This window comes from Vigna umbellata, chromosome 1, assembly GCF_029865625.1.
Source record: "Vigna umbellata cultivar VRB3 chromosome 1, Vumbellata_1.0, whole genome shotgun sequence".
NCBI lineage: Eukaryota > Viridiplantae > Streptophyta > Magnoliopsida > Fabales > Fabaceae > Vigna > Vigna umbellata.
Genome location: NC_142165.1, coordinates 37,667,947 through 37,692,074, shown reverse-complemented (window position 1 = coordinate 37,692,074; position 24,128 = coordinate 37,667,947). Strand labels below are relative to the sequence as shown.

At 36.5% G+C, this 24,128-nt stretch overlaps 1 protein-coding gene across 1 annotated transcript in view; it reads right to left on the bottom strand.

The window, feature by feature from the left end:
• Nucleotides 1–203: 203 nt before the first annotated feature.
• The window catches only part of LOC148205282 (uncharacterized), a 30,472-nt gene continuing 6,547 nt past the window's right edge, over nt 204–24,128 (bottom strand). The window contains exon 2 of the mRNA XM_088104190.1: nt 204–1,397. Coding sequence (XP_087960316.1) covers nt 204–1,397 — 1,194 coding nt within the window. The remainder of the gene's footprint in view (nt 1,398–24,128) is intronic.

Below are 24,128 nucleotides of genomic sequence, written 5' to 3'. Positions count from 1 at the left end.
ACCTAAAACAGAAAAAAATTTAACAAAGAAAACAAAAACTAACAAAGAAAAATAAAAATTTCCCCCAATAGACCACACTTAAACTACACAGTGTCCTCAATGTGTCATAAGCATAAGATCAGAAATCAGAACAGTGAACAGATCATGGACAAGTGCAATAAAAGTAAGGAAAGGGGGAGAAGGGAAAAAGAAAACTCCCCTGGTCATGGTGGCAGTTGCCAATTTTGGACTATCAGGGAGATGTCTTCCACCACAGGATCCAGCAAGGAAGTTGTGAGGAAGAATTGCTTCATCCTCCATATTTGATCAAGCAGGGAGATGTCCTCCACAGCTGGATCTAAGAAGCAAAGATTGTTGATGAGTGGGTTCAGCCGGTGCCTATTGATCTTCAAACTGTTGTGTACGTAAGCACCCTTGTCTTCCACTGGGGGTGCATGTTGGTCAAATTCATATGTACCTCCTGCAACATGGTTAGTACATTGTGGCTCCAAAGAATTGACACGCAGGGGTATAACACCCAATCCCAGTGTAACAAGTTGAACAACAGATATACTCTCAGAACATGAATCAATTTCAAATTCAAAAGCAATATCAACAACAGACTCAGATTCATGTTCAGTGCATGGAGAATAAACATTTGGATGTGATAGCAAAAAGTGGTTCTCATCATGCAGAGAAGGACAATTAAGAACAGACTCATCAACAATATAATCATCAACATACCTATCAACATCATAATCATGCATAACACAATCATCAACAGAATAATCAATTTGAGGTATGTTTACCTCGACTTCCCTAAAGATTGGAACAGTGGTGGAGGATGAAAATCGTCTACCTGGCTCAAAATTACTGTTTATACCTGCCTGGTCCTCAAAATCTTCATTAGTCTCCTCATGTGCAAGAGTAGGGACATAGGAGGGTGGGAAAGTAGGTGGCACAATGAGCGCATTACTCTGCTCCCCATCTCCTATGTGGATGACACTAACATCATCTGGAATCTGAACAGTCTGAAATGGTAACTCTGAATCTTGAGACTGTTCCTCAGTGAGTTGAGTGGCCATCTCCCCTATTTGATCAGTCAAACTCTGAATGATAGCTCGTGTTTCCTGGTGAAACTCCATGTTCTCTTGCTTGAACTGAAGATTTTGCATGGTCATCTGCTCCAATAACTCCTTCAATGTAAGCTCAGAAGGAGAAGGCTGAGGAGCTAATTGGGCAGGCTCATCATATTGCTGACTCTGGTATTGCTGGACTGGTGGAGGCATACAAGCACTCTGGAATGGTGGTTCTTGATAATGATGTTGTTGTGGGGTACCTTGCCATCCCAAGTTAGTCTCATTCCATCCAGGATCGTTGCTGTAAGCATATTGCACAAGGGAAAATTTGCTCAGAAACTGATGCTCAAGATATCCCCAATCGGTAACGGATCTTAGAGGAAGAGAGTCTTTCCAATCCTTAGCTGCTCCTTGTAATGAATGCGAAAATGCGCTCAAGAAAATGTGATCAAGAGGGACATCTGGAGGCTTCATTGAAGAGCACATGATGTGGAACTCCTCCAAATGTCTATGTGGGCATTCTCCTGCAAAACCATGAAACTTAGGGAGCAAATATGTCAGTCCAGTGCTTAGAACGCAATAAAAATCATCCTCAGTAGGTGGAACCGGTTCCCAAAGAGAACTCTCAGAAGTCGGAGGATGAGCCATATTGCTCTCAACATACAAATCAGCAAAATATGAATCACAATCAGAGTAACATGCAGAAGGAGAATCATAATCAGAGGCACTGGCAGAATAAGCAGTATTCACAAAATCAAAATAGGTAGACATGGAAAGAGAAAATACTAAAAATTACGAAACTAACAAAACACGTCACAATTTAACATGCAACGCGCACACACAAAACAGAACATCACATCACAAGACAAGACAAAACACAACACACACTAACACAACATAAGACCTAAAACTGAACCGTTGGTCCCCGGCAACGGCGCCATTTTGTTGAGAGGGTCGCACCTCCCACAAAAGTTGTGCATAAAAGAATGCAGTATAAACTAGGAAGTGACTCCTAGGTCGTCTCTCAAGGACCAAATGTGGTTCGAGTCTTAGGTCAAACACGTAGTGGGGGGATTTTTAAATGTTTTGTGAATGCAATTGAAATAAATTAAAACTAGAAATTAAATAAAGATGTAACCAGAATTAAAAGTGTTGAAATAAATTTCAAAACAGTAAAAACCGAACGGTAAAAGACACCAAAATAAAAGAATGCAGAATTCATTAGGATTTGAAAATAAAACTCTAGAAAAGTAAACGCGCAGAAAACGTAACAACAACCTAATTGAAATGCACCAAATGAACTTAAAGTCTAAACGCAACAATAGAAGCATCAGTAAAAGCAAACCGAGATTGAACAGTAAAATGCAACAGAAAATAAAGAAACACTTCTAATGCTATTCAAATGTATCATTAAGCTAAAACATTAAATGCGCAATGTAGCTTGGAAGTAAAATTAAATGCTCAAGTTGCATGATAAATTAAAATACAAGAAGTAAGCGTGTGTAGCTCCAAAGTGAATAATTCCAAAGTGAATAAAAGGTACTGTGTTCTCCTATCAATCAACCTAATGTGTCCCCTATCCTAAGATGTAATAAAATGAAATGTGTTCTTCATTGCAAAATGTGATGTGACTACTCCTTGTCACCGTAATACTATTCTTTCTAGCAAAACTAATGAGCTATTCCTACCTAAAAACAATTTAAAAATCAGCGTGTTACTCTCCCAAAATCAAGCATCGCATGTGCTCTTCTCCCAATGAATCAACATTTCACTCTCATCCCTGGTGGGAGCTCTCCAATAATGAAGCACTTCTTCCAGCAAAATAAAGAAAAGAAATTAAACCATTCCAGCATTACATTACCGTGCACGGATACCTACATATTCCACTTCTTTTTATTCCATTCTAATCTACCGTGGCACCACTTCTACTCATGCTTTCTCCTCCAAAGTCAATCACACTCTCTTCCTCAACCGTAACCCTCCATATGTGTTTTTCTTTCTCCAGCTCTTCCTCCGTGGCGGCTGGACGTGTGTCCCTATTTCCTCCTTGGGTTTGTTTTTAAACCCCATGTGCCAAATAAAAATAAGATGGGCCCTAATTGAAATCCACACCTCCTCAATCATTTTAGTTTAAAGTATAATTGATATGGCATTTCTCTTTAAGTCCCAAAATATTATCCAACAATTTCCCTACAATTAACAATGCAAATAATTAGCTCAAATAATTCAGATTAATTAAAATAAGAATTTTTGGTCAAATTAAGCACAATTAGCAAAAACGGAAAAATACTGGACTTTTAAGCACAATTCCCTGATTAAATCTAGCACAATAAGCTAAGTGAAATTGAGAAAATATTGACTCATCAATTTCCCCAACAACATACTCATCCATTTAATTCATTCCGTGTTTGTTTTCCTCTTTTCCATTGATCAAACTCATGCATACATGTTTAAGTATTGCCTTTTGCATTTAAAACTACAAGAATTTGTTCACAAGTCTTAAATAATCAACAAATCATATAACTAACTAGGTCGTGAGTCCTTTGGGAGAACGATACTTGGTCTTACCGAGTTTATTACTTGATACGATTCGGTCACACTTGCCGATGGTTACACAAGTTTGTGGCGCCGTTTTTCAGTGTTCATAAATTTGTCATCAAGTTTTTGGCGCCATTGCCAGGGACTTGTGGTTTAACTAGTTCGTTTGTGTGATTATTGATTATCTTTGACTTGAATTTTGAAATTTTGAATTTCTGCTTTTATTTTTCTATTTTTATTTTATTTTATTTTTCTATTTTTATTTTATTTTATTTTTCGTTTATTATATTATTTTATTTTATATTCTGTTTTCTTGGTTTTTATTTTATTTTCTGTTTTTATTTTATTTTCTATTTTTATTTTTATTTTTCTGTTTTCTGTTTTTATTTTTCTGTTTTTATTCTATCTTCTTATCTCTTATATTATTTCTTCTATATCTTTTTGTGCTAACAAATTTTTCTAGGGATTTGTTTTCTTGTGTAAGCAGGAGGCAATTCGAACTAGAAGCAAGAAAACCTCGGAACCTCTTCTTGATGATTTAGACGAGAGTAAACGGAGGAGAAGAATCCGTACATCTAGAGAACTTTTTCCTCCTCCGGAAATCCTTTTACAACCTTCACCACAAGGTTCTTACCATAGCACTGAGGAGAGGGAGAATAATAATGTCAGACGGACTCTTGCGGATTATACTAATGTGGTTGGACCTTAGCATTTCAATAGCATAGCAAGACCAAGGGTCATTGCAGCTAATATGGAGGTGAAACCAGCATTAATCCAACTGGTGAAGAGTAACCAATTTAATGGGTTGTCGCATGAAAGCCCATATGAGCATCTCACAACATTTAATGAAATTTGCAATACAGTGAAGATAAATGGGGTGCCTGACGAAGCAATCAAACTTAGCCTGTTTCCATTCTCATTGGGAGGCAACGCTAAGCTTTGGTTGAACTCTTTTCCAGAAGGAAGCTTTACAGAGTGGGAAGATGTAGTCACAAAGTTCTTGAACCAATACTTTCCACAGTCCAAGGTAAATAAAGGAAAGCAAGAGATCTCATTCTTCAGGCAAGGCATGGAGGAATCACTAGGCCATGCATGGGATAGGTACAAAAGCCTATTAAGAAAGACTCCCATGCATGGATTTGACGAAGGAAAAGTAGTCCTATTCTTCCTTGGAGGTCTTGGTTCACAAACCAAGTTGATGCTAGACGCCTCAGTTGGAGGCAACATTAAATGGAAGACTCCAAAGGAAGCAAATGAAATAATTGAAAACATGGCTACTAGTGATAATGAGCTGAACAGTGAAAGAGGAGTTCCTAGTTAGAAGGAGTTGCTACAATTTCAATCTAATGATGCCCTGCTTATTCTAAATAAGATTATTTCTCAGCAGTTGGAAGAAGTAATTAAGAAACTTTCTCAATTACCACAAGAAATACAAAATATTTCAATGGTTCAATGGCAGCAACAAAGATGGCAGACACAACCTACTCCATCTGGGAATACAACAAAACTTGACGAGACTTTCCAACAATTCTTGAAGACGAATGCATCTTATTGTAAGAATGTGGAAGTTGCAGTTAAAAATATGAAGATCCATAGTGAGCAAATAGTTGACAAAATAAAAAATGGTAATCTCAGAAAGGAGTGTAAGACTATTGTTACCAAAAGTGGTAAGGTGTTAGAGGAGAGAAAAATAGAGAGAGAGAGGAGAAAGAAAATGAGAGTGAAAAAGAAACATGTGAGTGGAAAGAAAGAATTGAGAGAGAAAAAAAGAAAGAAGAAGAAAATGAATGGAAAAAGAAAGAGAGAGAAGAGAGAGATGAGAGACAAAAAGAAAAAGAGTTTGAAAAACCACTTCCTTATCCAAAAAATTATTCAAGGAAGGAGAAAGGAAAACAGTTGGAAAGATTCATGGAATTGTTTAAGAAGTTGGAGATTACTATACCATTCTCTGAAGCATTGCAACAGATGCCATCATATGCAAAATTTTTGAAGGAACTCCTTACAAAGAAAGGCAAGTACAGTGAGAAGGAAACTATCAAAGTACAGGTAACTGCAGTGCAATCATACAGAAATTACCTCCTAAGCTTAAAGATCCAGGAAGCTTTACTATTTCGTGTACTATAGGAGCTTTGGAACTTCGAAGAGCATTGATTGATTTGGGAGCTAGCATTAATTTAATGCCGCTATCCAATTGAAGGTTTGGAACTCCAACCTACCATAATGGCTCTTCAATTGGCAAATAGATCTCTTAAATATCCATGTGGAGTGGTTGAAGACGCTTTAGTGAAGGTTGATGATGAGTCGTTATTTCTTGAATTATATTTAGTTTATTGCACTTAAATAAACTAGGGAATTGTATTTAATTGTCTGTTATTTCCTCGTTTTCCGAATTATGCTTAATTTGGTCGGAAATTCGTAATTGTGCTAATTTGGGTTTTTTGAAGCTAATTATTTGATTTATTAATTACAGAAAAATTTTGGAAATACAATTTGGGACATTTGAAGGTTAAATGAGAGAAAGAAGGGGGTGCTGGAAGAAAGAAAGCACTCACGGACAGCAAAGGCTGCAAGGAGGTGCACGCTCATTTGGATTTGAAATCAAAAAGGGAGTAGCACACGTGTTTGGCCCAGCTAACGTCCAGCAGCTCCCATCCAGCAAGCTTAGAGAGATTAGGAGGTGCATCTAGCAACACCACACGGATGGCAGCAGCGGGTGTGCACAAAGAAGCCACGGTCCAAATGGGGAGCGTCTAGTAGCCTTCACGCATCCAGTAGCGGAGAAAAAGAGGTGTGTTGATTCACAGAGAGCAGGGGTGTCCAAAGAGGAAGCGGCACACGCAGCCTTGGTCCAGCAACGAAGGGGTGCACACGAAAATAACTTCAGCGTCCAGATTTGGTAGTATGAGAGGCGGTCCAGCTAGGCATGGGGCACGTGGAGGTAGGTCTAGAAGTTTGGAGAAAAAGAGATTAAAGAAGCTCAGCTATAGCCACCAAGAGGAAGGAGCTGGCTGGAACGTTGTTTTTTAGACAGAGGATACATCCAGAATATAGGAAAAAGCACATTTCATTTTTCTTTTTTTTGGAAGCAACGGTGCATTGATGGACGGTGATGTTCAGTAGATTTAATTTTCTTTCTTGTAGAAAGGGGAGCCACCGAGAGTTGGGACGTGTGGAAGCCGCCAACGAGAATCATCTTTCATTTTATTCTAGCAGCCATCCAATGGAGAGCACCGTTTTGTATTTTTTTTTTTAAAAAAGTTAAAGCAGCATGCATACATTTGGCTGGAGGTCACACTCATTTTCTTTGGGTTTTTGGCTTTGAACGTTATTTTCAATGGGATGAATGAAGAACTTATGTTTATTTTTTTTTTGCTGATTTCTCATTGTCATATCATTTTGGTTTTGTGTTGATTAAAGCTTTGGCTGTTAAACGTTCTTTGTTTGGGAAGCTTCTAGCTCTAGGGTTTTATTTAATTGGAAAGAAGGAATCAGTAACAGCAGCACACACGCTCATTTGTATTTTTTTTAGAAAAGCATTTTCTTTTTTTTATTTGTCTTTTATTTTGCTTTAGCTGTAAAAAAAGTCTCTTTCCATTGTGTTGATGTTAGAATCGGTGGTGATTTTTGTTTTACAATTTCCAAGCTTTATGTGCATTTAATTTGTTAGTTCAAATTGCAATTTAAGAGCATTGATGTGCTTTGTCATTTATTTCTTGCATCTTAATTAGTTCAACATCTTGCTTAGGACCATTCAATTTACTGTTTTCATGCTGTTTTGTTCTGTTCAGCCTTTCTTACCTGCATTTCAATTTCCACCTTTGGCTTAAAGACCGTTCGGTCTCAATGTAGAACCGTTCGAACATCTGTAGGAGTGTTTGGTCTTCATGCTTTGTCCATTTAATTCAATGTTTTCAATTATGTTTGGTTGTATTTAATTTCCAGTTTTAATTTAGTTCATTTCGAATCACAAAAACTCTTTCAACCCCCCCACTACGTGTTAGACCTAAGACTCGAACCACATTTGGTCCTTGAGAGACGACCTAGGAGTCACTTCCTAGTTTATACTGCATTCTTTTATGCACAACTTTTGTTGGGAGGTGCGACCCTCCCATCAGTTGACAAGTTTCTATTCCTAGTAGATTTTATTGTAATGGAGATGGAAGGGAATGGTGATGTGCCTCTCATTCTTGGGAGACCTTTTATGAAGACTACTAGAATTTTAATTGATGTAGAGAATGGTAAGCTTAAATTAAGAGTTCATGATGAAGAGGTAAACTTTGACATATTGAAAGCCATGACATATCCAAATGATGATAAAACATGTTTTCAACTTGACGAACTGGATGAAGTTTGTATGGAGCAAGAAAGGATGGTGCATTATGTTTCTCCAATAGAGAAAACTCTTATTGATGCATGTGAAGATTTAGATGAAGGAGAAGAGAAATTAATTGAAGAATGCATGATGGACTTGGAAACATTGAATGAGATTTCAGAGGAGGATACAAAGTTTGAGATAATTGATAAGGAAGAAGAAGTCGAAGCAAGGAAGTTAGAATTAAAAACACTACCATCACATCTGAAGTATGTTTTTCTAGATGAAGATGGAACAAAGCCAGTCATGATCAGTAACTCTTTGTTTCCAAAAGAAGAAGAACAGTTGATAGAAATTCTGAAAGCTAACAAAGAAGCAATTGGGTGGTCAATCTCAGATCTTAAAGGTATCAGTCCAACTTATTGTATGCATAAGATCTTTATGGAAGATGACTATAGACCGAGTGCTCAACCACAGAGAAGGTTAAACCCTGTAATGAAGGAGGTGGTTAGAAAAGAAGTGTTGAAACTTTTGGAAGCTGGTATCATCTATCCAATTTCTGACAGTGAATGGGTAAGTCCAGTACAGGTGGTTCCAAAGAAAGGCGGGATGACAGTAATTCATAATGAGAATAATGAACTTATTCCTACTGGGACAGTTACTGGATGGCGAATGTGCATTGATTACAGGAAGCTAAATAAAGCCACTAGGAAAGATCATTTTCCTCTTCCTTTCATGGACTAGATGTTGGAGAGATTAGCAGGTCAAGCTTTTTATTGCTTTCTAGATGGATATTCTGGATACAATCAAATTGTGGTAGATCCAAAAGACCAAGAGAAGACGACTTTTACTTGTCCTTTCGGTATCTTTGCCTACAGAAAGATGCCATTTGGATTATGTAATGCTCCAGCTACATTTCAGAGGTGTATGCAGGCAATTTTTGCATATCTTCTAGAAAAGTGCCTTGAAGTCTTCATGGATGATTTTTCAGTCTTTGGAAATTCTTTCCAAAGGTGTTTGGCTAATTTGGATATTGTTCTTAAAAGATGTGTTCAGACAAATCTTGTTCTCAATTGGGAGAAATGTCATTTCATGGTAACAGAAGGAATTGTGCTAGGACTTAAAATTTCTGCTAAAGGGATTGAGGTGGATAGAGCCAAAGTAGAAGTCATTGAGAAACTGCCTCCACCAACAAATGTAAAGGGAATCAGGAGTTTTCTAGGTCATGCTTGATTTTACAAAAGGTTCATCAAAGATTTTTCAAAAATTGCTAAACCATTAAGTAATCTTCTTATGAAGGATGCTCCTTTTGTGATGAATGAAGAATGTTTGAAAGCTTTTGACATATTGAAGAGTAAATTAGTGTTAGCTCCAGTAATTATAGCTCCAGACTGGAATAAAAATTTTGAGCTAATGTGTGATGCTAGTGATTATGCAATAGGAGTCGTTCTTGGCCAGCGAAAATAGCAGATCTTTCATCCAATTTATTATGCCAGCAAAGTTCTGAATGATGCTTAGTTGAATTATGCTACCATAGAGAAAGAGTTCCTAGCTATAGTATATGCTTTAGAGAAGTTTAGACCTTATCTTATTGGGTCTAAGGTGATTATTTATACAGATCATGCAGCTATCAAATATTTGTTGACAAAGCCAGACTCTAAGCCACGTTTGATTAGATGGGTGTTACTTTTGCAAGAAATTGATGTGGAGATTCGTGATAAGAAAGGGAGTGAGAACTTGATTGCTGATCATTTGTCACGGCTAGTCAACAAGGAGGTCACTAGCAAGGAATAAGAGATTTGGGAATCTTTTTCAGATGAAACACTCATGTATATTCAATAGAGGCCATGGTTTGCTGATATGGCTAATTTCAAAGCTGCAAGGGTAATGCCAGAAGATCTAACTTGGCAACAAAGAAAGAAATCTTTGCATGACGCCAAGCAGTTTGTCTGGGATGATCCTTATTTGTTCAAAATTGGAGCAGATAATCTTCTGAGGAGATGTGTGACAAATGAAGAAGCAGAAGGAATTCTCTGGCATTGTCATGATTCACCTTATGGAGGACATTTTAATGCAGAAAGAACAACAACAAAAGTTCTCTAATCAGGGTTTTATTTGCCAACTCTATTTCACTACAGGAAAAGCGATATTTTCCGAAGGAATAATACCGACGGCCTTTGGGGCCTTCGATAAAGTTGATTTACCGAAGGATGTACCGACGGTCATGTAAGTGGTTGATTACCGAAGGCTTTTTAAGTTTACCGAAGGCCTCATAGGCCGTCGGTATATTGATCGACCTAATGAAATGAAAATTTGGGATTTCCCTCTCTCATTCTCCAAATTTTAGTTTCCACATAAGCTTTCCCCCAATCTTTTGTCTCTAACCTCTGAACCCCCAAGCAACTTCATCTTTCGTTTTGAAATCAAAATTAACCCCTTTTTTGCTACAATTGTTGTGTCGACGTTAGGATAGGGCCGGTGAGGAGGGTGGTGGTTGAGGGAGTACATTATTCCGAGGGGGCTGTTCGAAGGTGGTGGTCGCGGCGTGACGATGGTGTTGTGGCGACCTCAGGACAGTGTGCTCAGAACTTGAAGGAACTAGGTTGAAGGACTTCGTTGGAGGGGCCGTTGTGGTCTTGTGTGGCTGTCGTGCTGTACAAAGGTTGCCATCGTCATGGGCTTTCTTGGTTGAGGTAAGTTGTGCGTTTAATAATTCATTATGAGTTACAATGTTCTTGAATTTGTTTGATTTTCTTGTGGCAGTAGTGTATGATGTTGTTTGATTGAGAAAGTTTATTGGTCTGTTGCCTTTGCTTTTAATGCGTGCAACTGTGTGGTCTAACTACGCAAAACTTCAACTATGAAGTCAACCTTTCAACCTCTAACTTCCCCTTGACCCGCTTCCAATCCACGTACACATAATGTTATATATTGTAAATGTTTGATACTATAACTTTCCTAATCAGAAGTAATTTCTAGGTTTCTGACCTGATAACCTCTAGATTCACCAAATTGTATGAATTCCATGATGATGAAAGAACCACCAGTAGGTAGCGGTCCAAACTACAACTCCTAGCAGCAAGTCACCTTATATGGCTTAGGTACACAAATAGTCCCAGTTTCATACATAGCTCCTAAACCAAGAGCCTCTGCTTCAAACATGCATGGTCCAATAGTCCTGATATAGAGTTTGAACTTTCAACCACATAGAACTTGTCATATATAAGAAGCAAAGGAATGAAGCTTTAAAAAACATTGAAATCCACCTGCAACACTCAGGTTTACATGTGTTAAAATTTTATGATCAAAAATTGAAAAGGAGGGAAGGAGATAGTAACACTGTCCAATATATAAAGTTTTCTAAATCTGGTTGTGATGAAATGTGCTAAGTATGTAACATTGGAAGTGTGTGTCACATGAAGGCTTTGATGAAAAACCACAAAATCTGATGGTCGAAACTCTTTCAATCTTTCCATTGCTTCCAAACCCCTTATTTCATTTGCAAAATCTAAAGGAATGCACATGTGTTAGTACTCAAAGGTAGTAGAAGAAGCCAACCAATTTTTAAGTAAAAATTAAAAAGATGCTTATCACACATCATCATCATTATAATATATATCCTTACCGTTGAATACATTGGACCTGTTGTGTGATAAATACCTGTTGGATGATAAATATCAAGACTTGAGAGATGGAAGGAAATTCAAACAAACTAGGATAACAGTGAAACTATCCAGCTCTCTCTTCACACTGAAGTCAAGGACTTCCAGATTTTCCAACCCTGCAAAGTATTAAGATTAAATGGAAATAATTATTCATGTTTAACATAGTGATCAAGAAATAGAATGTGTAGAATAACCTTCTCTGTCCACATAATTGATGGACAAATTTATGATCACCAAAATATGATGTAACAAACTTGTTTTACAATCGGCAAGTATGACCGAATCGTTCAAGTAATAAACTTGGTAAGACCAAGTATCGTTCTCCCAAAGGACTCACGGCCTAGTTTAGTTATGTGGTTTGTTGATTAGCTAAGACTTAAGAACGAAATAATTAAATTTTAATATGCAAAAGACGAAAATAAACATGTATGCATGAGGTTGATCAATGGCAAAAGCAAAAGACAAGCACTTTCAATGAAATATATATATGAATATGTTGTTGGGGTTCAATTTCATCTTATCCACTCTCATATATTTTAGGAATTCAACATTCAAATCATCATTGTTAATGCCACTCTCTAAAGTACCTTTCAAGAAGGCTTCTCCCTAATTACGAGTTCATACAATTCCTAGCATTCCTAATAATTAGTTCATCAAGTGCAGGAGCTTAACGACAACCAATATAATATTGGGAGAAATTCCCCGGATCTAGACTTCCCCGTACGTTCCCGTATCGACAAAATCAATAATCATGCATTGAATGAGTTAAACAAAGCAACCATTAAGCAAAGAGGAAAAACCCTAACTAATGATGAAAGAAAGCATAAATCTTAGATTAAGATGCAAGCACAAATTCCATATATGAGAGCTTCAAAAGATTACATTGATTCCCCAACAAACATACAAGGTTTAGTTCACCATATTCATGGTGAACCTAGATGAACAATAATAAAAGAATGAAGGATAAAACCCTAGAAAGGTGAAGAGGTAGCCTGAGCATCCAAGATCCTCCTTCAAAGGGGTGGAAGAGAGAGTGTTTGCTTCGTTTCTGCCAAAGATACCTAACCCTAGGAAACCCTAAAGCTTATATATTATTCATAAATTACAGAAAATTAGGTCCAAGCCCATAAAAGTGCCGCGCAACGGTAAGTGCGTGAGACGTTTCTTCCCCTCAGCGGCCATTTTGCCCCTCAGCGGATCTCCCGTAAGCTCTTGAGTGCCGCTCAGCGGTAAACTGCCGCTGAGCGGTGACTTCGGCTTCTCCTTTTGCACTTTTTGATGTCTTTTCTGATTCCATCTCTCACCTTCTTCACTTCTTTCACCAAATTCACCTTAAAACCTGCACAAAAACACTGAAATCAAGCATAAACCTGTCCAGCTCTCTTATTTCTAAAAATATGAAGAAAAGCATGATTTCAAGCTAGTTTCTAAGTGTAAAGGTTGCTTTTAGTGTCAATTTTAGTCATGAAAATAACAGTTTTTCAACTGTTATCACAACCCCAAACTTAGAACTTTGCTTGTCCTCAAGCAAACAAGATGTAACTCAATCTCCAACCAATTCATATGATGGTTCACTCATTCCAAAAATCCTCTTTTTAGATAAGTAAAAACTTCAATCAAACTTATGACCAAGAGTTCAATCAAGATGTGCACATGCTTTAGTGTTTCACAAAGTCAATTAATTACCAACAAATGCTCTTTTTCATGAATGACCAATCAATTAAGCATGGATGTTCATGTGCTAATGGAATATCTCCTCACTAGGTAAAGTGTTTCACTCAACACACAAGTATATAAAAGGTGATCACTCATTCACTCTACTATCACAATGTCACATGAATCAACTTTGCCTTTCATTTTACCACAATCAAAAACATTCACAAGCATGCATCATCACAAGGACTTTTGAATGGCTTATAATATGGCTGGGCTAACAAGAAAATTGGTTTTTCTGGATCACAAAATCCTTGAGTTAAGATAATCATAACAACACAATTATTCTTATTTTTCCCAACTTGCCTTTGCATTTGCATTGAGCTTTACTTCTTTTTCTTTTCTTTTCTTTTTCTTTGCCTATACTTCCTTTTTGGCTCTTAGCTCAATGCTTTTCCTTTTTCATGTTTTCCCAACAACCCCAAACTTGAACATTTAACAATACCACACAAGATCTTCTACTTAACTCAAGGTAAAGATTTTCAATCAAGGGTTTCAGTGTATGTTCAAGGCTAAGGGTTCAAAGGATAGAACAATAAGTGTTCTCTTTTAGTGGGCTAACTTTATGAATTTGGCCAATAAAAAGGTTCCAACAAACGACCTTGATCATATGATGCAAAACAAGCAATTGATTCAATCATAGAAAACCTGGGCAAAGTCATTCATGCTTTCAATCAACTGAACTACTCTTTTTGAGATTCAGTGATAATTTCTGATTGTTAGCACTTCAAACAGGTAGCTATCAATGCAAATGACTATAGAAAGTGTAAATACACTAAACTAAGCTTGAAAACAACAACTACGCATGATCAAAGTCGAACTGGACATTGCAAGGACATTTAACATGGTGAAAACCATCACTTTTTGAGTTAAAATAGAAGTGGAGTAGTGATTTTGAGTTGCAGGCTGTTTAATACTCATTTTAGAGTTTATAGACAATTAAAATCATCAAATAAAGTTACCTGAACATTCAGTTGTGTGTTTAAATCAGTTGCATATGTTTTTTAGTATCAAACCACCAAACTAGGAGCTTTTTGTAGTGCAGAATTTTTTTCCAGCTAAGGTTTGATTCTTTTCTCTAGGCACAGTGCATTTATAGTTAGGAAGGTGGTCCGTTAACATCACGGTGTGTGGACATTGCTGTCATGAGGGTGCTTGTTTTCGTCAAGGGAGGCTCTTGGGAGACCATTGCGTCGAGGTATGTTCTCTGTGTCTGTCTAAGCCTTATATTTATTTTTATAATTAGATTCGATGAAGCGATTCTCCTAGATGTGCAGAATAGTTTACCACTGTCAGGAATTTATTTTTTATTATGCTTATATGATGGAACCACTGTTAATAAATTGAAGTTAAAGAGGAACATTTTATATTTCATTGTGTGCGTTTTCTGCCTTAAATAAGCATGGATAGGAGTAATAATTTGTTAATTGTATTATAAGATAAGCATAGGTAGGGTAGTATTCTTCTACCTGATTCCTCTTTGGCAGATGTCGATTAGAACAAAGTTGGTCTTCCAATGTAACTTGTTTTTGTCTCAATTCTCCTCAATTATTCACGTTGTTGGCTGGGCTAGTGAGTCGTCCTTCCTTCTCTAAATATTTATTTTAAGACTTCAAACTAACCAATGTTGGTCATCCCTCTAGTCACGGTGTTGGCTTGGCTTTCATTATTCCTTATAATCAATATTTTTTTTATGACTAATCCATGGTTATAGACGGACCCAATTCAAAGTGGGCTTATGAGCTAGAGAACTGTGGCCTCCTATTGTAGTTTTCACGTTAGATGGTTGAAGTTTGGGATAACTTTGTCCTTGGTTTTGTCTCCACTGAAAAATGTATGGTGACCCTCCTCATTTGTCACTCTTATTAGTTGGTTTAGTTGTTTGAAAGAGCCTCCTTAGTCTGTATTTTTTCAGATATTTTCATAAGGAAAACCAAGCTTTACTACATTTCTCTTTTCTTTAAAATCGTGGCCTTGTGAGCATGAATATACGTAGGAATTAGTTGGCACCAAAGACACCTTTGCTCATTAAATTGTATTCCAATCTGATGAGGGTGAATGAAGCCAAAACAGATTTATGAGATTTGAATCAGAAATTACAAAGCTTTAGTAGCCGAGAGTGAAATTGTTGTATTAAAATCCTTCTTCTCTTTTAGTATGGATTTTTCATGGTTTTCCTTAATGAGCACACTTGTTTTCGGGCTTGAGATGCAGAGCTATTACCCTCAGTCATTTTAAATCCATGAAGAACATAATAGATCATGAAATCAGTAGCTTAATCCAATGGAAACTAAAACAAGGACCCGCTGAACGTTTTAGTAATGCAACATTTGAATCTGGTTTTGATTTTTAATAATCTGATATATGCAAAGGAATTTTTGTTTGGAATGTCTCCTGCATGAGCTTTGAGGTCATGAGTTACTCTTCCTTGTAGTATAATTGCACAAGAGTTGTAACCGGGATACTTATGTTCCTTCTTTGATAGCCAACCTATTACATTCAAATTATAACCTTCTTTACCGGTTTGGAACTAGAACAATGATAATGTAACCGTAAAGGTTTACCTTTGGCCAAAATACTTAACATACTGATGTGCAAACATATTTAAGGCTGTATGCCCTCTATGTGTAGAGTCGTCATTGCTATCATATCTCCTCCCTCTTGATTACGTTTCCAGAGTACTAAGTCTTCTGTTGGTATGATTTAGATTCTGAAATCTAATTAGAAATCTTTAAATAAACTGTGAAAATATTTATATCAATAAGTTGATGTTAAAAAGTGAAAAATGGTAGACATAATGTATTAAAAATGAAATAATGAGGCGTGGTTCGAGTAAATAATGAGAAAATGCAGTATAGGTTAAAGAGCAAAAAAGCAAAGGACTTAATGTCTCTGAATTGGAAGTTATATGATTAAGTAAATGATTCATGGATAAAATATTAGAGGACATTCCATCTTATCCTTATTTTGTTATTTCTCTTCCACAAATTATTAAAGTGTTTTTTTATTTAATTAAAGGGCTTGATTAAATAATTAACAATACAACATACTAGGAGCTAAATTCGAGACCTTTCAAAAAGTAGCTGAACTAGTTTTATTATCATTTGAAATGGTGGACTATAAGTCTCATTGTGTTGGTGTAGAAATCTCTGCATATGACAGTCAAGTAATATTAGCCACCATGGAATCTGAATAAATATATATATATATATATATATATATATATATAATATGAAGTGGTAATTGTGTATGATGAAGAAGTAAGTAGCTTTGTTTATAATCTGACCGTGAGTGGACAATAGAATTATGTTATATGACAAAACCAAATGGACAAGGCTCATGGACCAAATTAATTCACGGACAGAGTTAGTGGAAACACATGTTACTTTCACAAGTCAATTGTTTGCATAAGTAGATTCTGGTAAATATTGTCAGAAACCTTAAAGTTAAAGTTGTTTAGATTTGGGATGGATATACGGTGTTTGATGATTAATCTTTTGTTGTTGTTGCGTTTTGCTAATTAAAATTTTTCATTATTGTACAAGGTTTTGGGGTTTCAATTAGGAGCACATAACGTTTGGAAGCTTCAAACGGAGTGGGTTAAAGTTAGTTGCAAAAGTGTCATTGTTTAAGGGCTACACTCAAGTGTCAAAGACTTCATCATTTCCAGGTAGGTAAATGATGTCTTATTCTGTTTGCCTTGCTTTATTTTGATCGTGATTGATCTGTCTAAAAGCCTATAGCCATGCAACAATTTGATAAATAAACATGTTGGCCCCTCCTTATGGTTAATAAAATTTTGTTTGCCTTTTATCTCTCTTTCTCTTTCGCCTTTTGTCTTCTCTCTGTTGTGTTGTCTGTGTTGCATATTGTTCTTATATATAATCTCCACACCTTGTTCCCCACCCTTCAACCGAAATTCCCTCTTGGAAAAAGACCATGACAACACCCTTGAAAATTTCTTTCAATACAGGGTAAGACTTAAAATGAGTAACTATAAGGATGAAGTAGAGTACAAGGACAAACCAACATGCATATATGTTGGTTATACACTATCTTGAATCCCCCAAGTTGCCAAACTAGAAGGAGGAACCAAAGTTATAACTTTGGCCTTTAACATGTTAAAAGATATGTCTCTTAAAGTCTCCAACAACCTGTACATGAATTTGGACTTTAATTGTGAAAGTGAACTCTAAAGTCAAAGTTCAACATATGATTTTGGACTTCAATTGTGAAGTCTCAAAATTTAAGTACTTAAAACATAAAAAGTGTTCTTAAAATAGGTGACAAATTCGAAATTCACCTAATATAACCAAAGAAAGTATATTGTTGTTATCCTAACAAGTGTAAAGTACTTAAATGAAGCTAATAGAGATGTCAAATTGGATCAAGTAGCAAAATCTCAAAATTTGACTACCTAAACCCTCAAAAGAGTACTACTATATTTAACATCGTAATGAGTTTAAACTAGTAGAACAAAGCTAGAAAATTTGTCAAAAGCAAAGAATTACCTCAACTTCAAAGTTTGAGTTTGTAGAACCTAAAAAAGTCTACTAAAAGGGTGAGAAAGAGGCAATTCACCTAAAGTTGACTAACAATAACTAATGTTAATATCCTAACAAGTCTAAAGTAGTGAAATGACACTAGGAAACTACTCAAAAGCAAACAATTACCTAGAACTCAATTTTTGAGTAGTTAGGACCTAAAAAAGTGTACTAAAAAGGTGAGAAATTGGTTTAAATCGTCTTTGTACTTGTTGTGCTTGTACTTGCAGTGTTCCTTAGTGTTACTTCATCATTTTAATCAGTGAATTTCGTTTGCTTGAGTTGAATTCCAGCTTGCATATTCATTTTCTAGTTTTGTCTAAAGTCATGTGCCTTATGTGCAGTGTTATTTCTGTCATGAAGTGTTGATTCTGTTGCAGCCTTTATTTTCTGTGTTTTCTTTGCAAATTTGTGTTTAGATGCATGTCTAGCAATATATCAATCCATAAAAGGCAATGAGGCAATGTCTAGCCTGGATGATATAAGCTAAAGCATAAAAAAAGTTATTCTGGTTTTCAAAGTCTGCACATAATTTTCAAATCTGGTGCAATATTGAAAACCTATTCCAGTGCACATTTTGTTGTTCTCAAGATTTGAACACGTTCATTTGATGTTATTACACATGTCTCAAGTAGTGGCAACTTGTATTAATCCATAAAATGCAAAAAGCATATCTAAGTTGCTTCAAATTCATTACCAAAGTGTTGTCGCAGATTGTAATCAATCTTTTGACCGTGATTGATATCCTTGCATCTGTTTTATGTCTTTAAACATCTCATACCTAATATTCTGCAGCTAGATGTAGTGAATTAGGACTTCCATAAGCTTTGTTTGTGCTGTCCAGTTTGATTGTAGTATTTGTTTTCAATTCTGGTGCAAATATGGTGTAAAAAATGTTGCATAATTGGCTGCAGTAGGGGTGATTTGATGAATCTGATTGTTTCAGCGCATTTTTACCATTAGTGCAAGTTTATTTTGTCATTTGGAACTTGTATGAACTGTTCATTTGGTCAAATTTGAGCCATTATGCAAAATCACTTCCTAAACCATCACTTTTGCCTAAAATTGGAAGTGAACTAGTGATTTTCTGGTGTCGTATGTTTCTTGGCTGTTTCAGTGTTTAAACACATCCAAATTGATGATACAAAGTTGCTAAAAACATGAAATTATGTGTCCAAACGTGTTTGTGCAAAATCACCCTTTAAACCACCAAATTTTGCCTAAAATTGGAAGTAGACCACTGATTTTCTGGTGTAGTCTTTATCTTTATTGTTAAAGTGATTGCACACCTTCAAATTGATGATATAAACTTGCTTGAAGCATCACTTTAGCTGTTGAAGCACACCTTCAAATTGATGATATAAACTTGATGTTTCCAGATGGAACTATATGATCGAAAACAGTATAGAACATCCATAAAGAAGTCTAACTACAAACTCATACTACAAAAACAACCTAGAACTCAAAATATGACACCCTAGAACCTAAAAAGTGTACTAAATAGGTGACAATTTCGAAATTCACCTAAACTAACTTAAGAATGTGTAATGTTCTTATCCTAACAAGTTTAAAGTACTTAAATAAAGTTAAGAAATATGTCAAATTGGATCAAGTACCAAAATCTCAAAATTTTGCTACTTAGACCTAAAAAGTGTACTAAGTATGTTACAAAATGGGAATTGACCTAAACTAACCTAAGACTATGTATTCTACACATCCTAACAATTCTAAAGTTGTTAAAGGAAGCTAAGAAACATGACAGAAGATGACCTAGCTATATGTCAAAGTTTGCGTACTTGGCACCTAAAAAAGTAGATTAAATAGCTAAAAATCACTACTCAAACCTCTAAAAAATTGTACTACAATTGCAAACTGCACTAAAGTAGGAAAATATACTACAAGTAAACTATCCTAACAAGTTAAGAATGGTAGAACCTAACTAATTAAGAACTCACACTACAAAAAAAAAACTAAAACTCTAAATTTTACAACTTAGAAACCTAAAAGTAGTACCTAAAATACACTAAAAGTGCAAAGAATGCAAAGTCTATTAAAGTACTCACCAAAATAGTAAACTAACTATCTGCACCACTTTTAAAAGATAAAAGAAAGATAAAAATGAAGTCTCAATTGAAAAATAAAAAGAAAAACAAAATTTGACTATTGAACACTGATGCACAAATTTATGATCACCAAAATATGATGTCACAAACTTGTTTAACAATCGGCAAGTATGACCGAATCGTTTCAAGTAATAAACTCGGTAAGACCAAGTATCATTCTCCCAAAGGACTCACGGCCTAGTTTAGTTATGTGATTTGTTGATTAGCTAAGACTTAAGAACAAAATAAGTGGAGTTTAATATGCAAAAGACGAAAATAAACATGTATGCATGAGGTTGATCAATGGCTAAAACAAAAGACAAGCACTTTCAATGAAATATATTGATGAATATGTTGTTGGGGGTCAATTTCATCTTATCCACTCTCATATATTTTAGGAATTCAACATTCAAGTCATCATTGTTAATGCCACTCTTTAAATTACCTTTCAAGAAGGCTTCTCCCTAATTACGAGTTCATACGATTCCTAGCATTCCTAATAATTAGTTTTTTTAGCACAGGAGCTTAAGGCAACCAATATACTATTGGGAGAAATTCCCCGGATCTAGACTTCCCCGTACGTTCCCGTATCGACAAAATCAATAATCATGCATTGAATGAGTTAAACAAAGCAAGCATTGAGGAAAGAGGCAAAACCCTAACTAATGATGAAAGAAAGCATAAGTCTTAGATTAAGATGCAAGCACAAATTCCATATATGAGAGCTTCAAAAGATTACATTGATTCCCCAACAAACATACAAGGTTTAGTTCACCATATTCATGGTGAACCTAGATGAACAATAATGAAAGAATGAAGGATAAAACCCTAGAAAGGTGAAGAGGTAGCTTGAGCATCCAAGATCCTCCTTCAAAGGGGTGGAAGAGAGAGTGTTTGCTTCGTTTCTACCAAAGATACAAACCCTAGGACGTCCTAAAACTTATATACTATTCTAAAATTACAGAAAATCTAGGCCCAAGCCCATAAGTGTGCCGCTCAGCGGTAAAGTGTCGCTCAGCGGTAAGTGCGTGAGTAGTTTCTTCCCCTCAGCGGCCATTTTGCCCCTCAGCGGTTCCAACGTGACCTCCTGAGTGCCGCTTAGCGGTAAACTGCCGTTGAGCGGCAGTTGCGGCTTCTCCTTTTGCACTTTTTGATGTCTTTTCTGATTCCATCTCTCTCCTTCTTCACTTCTTTCACCAAATTCACCTTAAAACCTGCACAAAAACACTGAAATCAAGCATAAACCTGTCCAGCTCTCTTATTTCTGAAAATATGAATAAAAGCATGATTTCAAGCTAGTTTCTAAGTGTTAAAGGTTGCTTTTAGTATCAATTTAAGCATGAAAATAATAGTTTTTCAACTGTTATCAAACACCTATAAATAGACCAAAGTAGGTGAGAATTTTAGATCCTTGCAGAAATTTGTTATCAAACCTACATTTAGACCATGAGTGAATGTTCATGTATATGTTGTATGTTGATGTATATATTGTATGTTCCTCTATATTGTATGTTCATTTATTAGGCTACAACTTGATTAAGTTAAGTAAAGTAGTCTTTTGAAGTCGTATCGTACTACACACATTCTCAATGGAATGAGAAGAGTGAAAGTACCTTAAACACTTACAATGTACAAAATATGAGGAAGTACTCTATAAAAGAGAACTTCAGTAATGTTAGAAAATTGACTCCCCCAAATTTAATACACAACCACTTAGGATGTCAAAGACGGTTCAATACTGAGGACTTGTCTTTGCATGCCCTTATTGAATGCCTATGACAATAGTGTTGAAATTGCCTTCCATGTTCGACTTGAGTAGTAATAGGTTTATTACTTATGTCACATGGAGTGTTGCTGTTTTGGCTAAGTTTTGATTTCTTTGGCTTGTCACAGAACATGGCCCATTTTCCCAACCATCGTGGATGGATGTACGACCGTTGTTATAGTGGAAGGAGAGGTTTGAAGGAATCTTTTGTCCTTGGAGTTGAAGAGTTTGTGGAGACGGCCCGACGATGTCAATATTATGTCCTTGATGGAGGGATTCGATGTCCATGCATCAAGTGCGAATGTACAAGGATTTTGAGAGATGAAGTGGTCAAACTTCACCTTTACCAAAAAGGGTTCATGCCTAATTACACGGTTTGGACATATCATGGTGAAGAAATTCCATCGACCTCCACTGCAGCTGAAAAGCGGCTTGCATCAGTGATGGAATCCTACTTGACTTAGTTTTCCTTTTGTATTTTTACTTTTCCTAGCTTAGCTCTTAAGGAGTATGGGTTACTATAAATACCCAACTCCTCTCTTGTATTAGCACTTTTGAGCTGAATGAGAATTATATTTCTGAAATCAGAATAATTCTCTCTTGAAAGTCATAGGCTAGAGAGTCCAAAGACTTCCTCTAGCCACCTTCCAAGCACACTCTCATTTTTCCATTTCTCTAAACTTCACGGTGCGTCAGCGTTTTTCAATTCCTTCTTCAGCCACGCGTCCGCTCCCTCGTTCCACATCATTTGCTTTGCTTCTCACACATCAGACACGCACAGCCACATTCTCTCTTTCGTTTCTCCATCTCGCAGAACCTCATCTCGTTCTTCCACTCGAGCGTTTCCTCGTCGCCAACCATTCTTCATCACAAATCCATCTCTTCTCCTCCGTAAGTATCAGATTCACAAGTTTCTTCATCTTTCTTCCACTGTCACCAAATCATCTGCACATTTGTCTAGGGTTTCTTCATCCTTCATCATTTTCTCTGATTTTAGCCGATTAAAATTACTTTTGATTCGTTCCAAACCTTTTCCACCGTTCAATCTTCATTTTGAACCGATTAATCGGTTCATATTGGGTTTCCTTCCATTTCTAGGGTTTCTATCAAGTTTAACCTCTGTTTTTGTCATTTTTCCGCTGCGTATTCTTCGTCGGAGAAGCTTCGAGGAGGTCCGATTTGTGTTCGCGCAGCTTCCATCGACCTCTCCTCGGGCGTTCGTCCATCAATCAGGTTCGAATACTATTGTACATACATCTGAGATAGATCAATTTTCCTATATGCAAGAGATGGTCGGCAATGCTCTTCGTCGTCATGCTGAACAAGAAGCAAACGATAGTCATGATGAAGAGTCTCGAAATGAAACCACTCAGAGGTTTTACAATTTACTAACAGAGGCAAACCTACCTGTATTTGAAGGTTCATCTGAGTCAAAATTGTTAGTGTGCATTAGACTCATGGCTGGCAAATCTAATTGGAACGTTCCCATTCAAGTAGTGGACTTCTATACAAAATTGATGTTAGATTTGACACCACCAAACAATTTTATGCCGAAGAATTATTACCAAGCAAAAAAATGTGTTTCAAAGTTGGGATTGGAAGTCAAGAAGATTGATTGTTGTGTTAATGGATGTATGTTATTCTATGACAATGACAGTGGCAAAAATGATGCATTGTTGGTTGAATGCAAGTTTTATGGCTCACCTCGATATCATACGATGCATGCTGGACGGAGGCAAAAAAAACCAATTCCCTTAAAGTCCATGTTCTACTTGCCTATAATACCAAGATTGCAAAGAATGTTTACTTCAATGCAAACATCAGAACACATGACATGGCACGATGGTAACAAAACTGAAGGATTTTTGCATCATCCTTCTGATGGTGAAGCTTGGAAGCACTTCAATCGTAAACATCCATCCTTTGCTAGTGAACCGCGTAACGTCAGACTTGGTCTATGCTCTGATGGGTTTACCCCCATACGTTCAGGTGTCTGCATCACCATATTCATGCTGGCCCGTGATAGTTACCCCATACAATCTACCACCTGAGATGTGTATGACAAAGCCTTACATGTTTTTATAGTGTATAATACCAGGTCCATCTAATCCCAAATCATTGATTGATGTTTACTTGGAGCCTTTGATTGATGATTTGAAGAAGTTATGGAATGGTGTTTGGACGTATGACGTTTCAAGGAAGCAAAATTTCCTTATGAGGGCAGCCTTGATGTGGACTATTAATGACTTCCCAGCATACGACATGTTATCTGGTTGGAGCACACATGGTCGCTTAGCTTGTCCATATTCCATGGAACATACAAAGTCATTCCAATTGAGTTATGGCCGGAAAAGTAGTTGGTTTGACTGTCATCGACGGTTCTTGCCCATTGATCACCCCTTTAGAAGAAACAAAAAGGCATTGCGCAAAG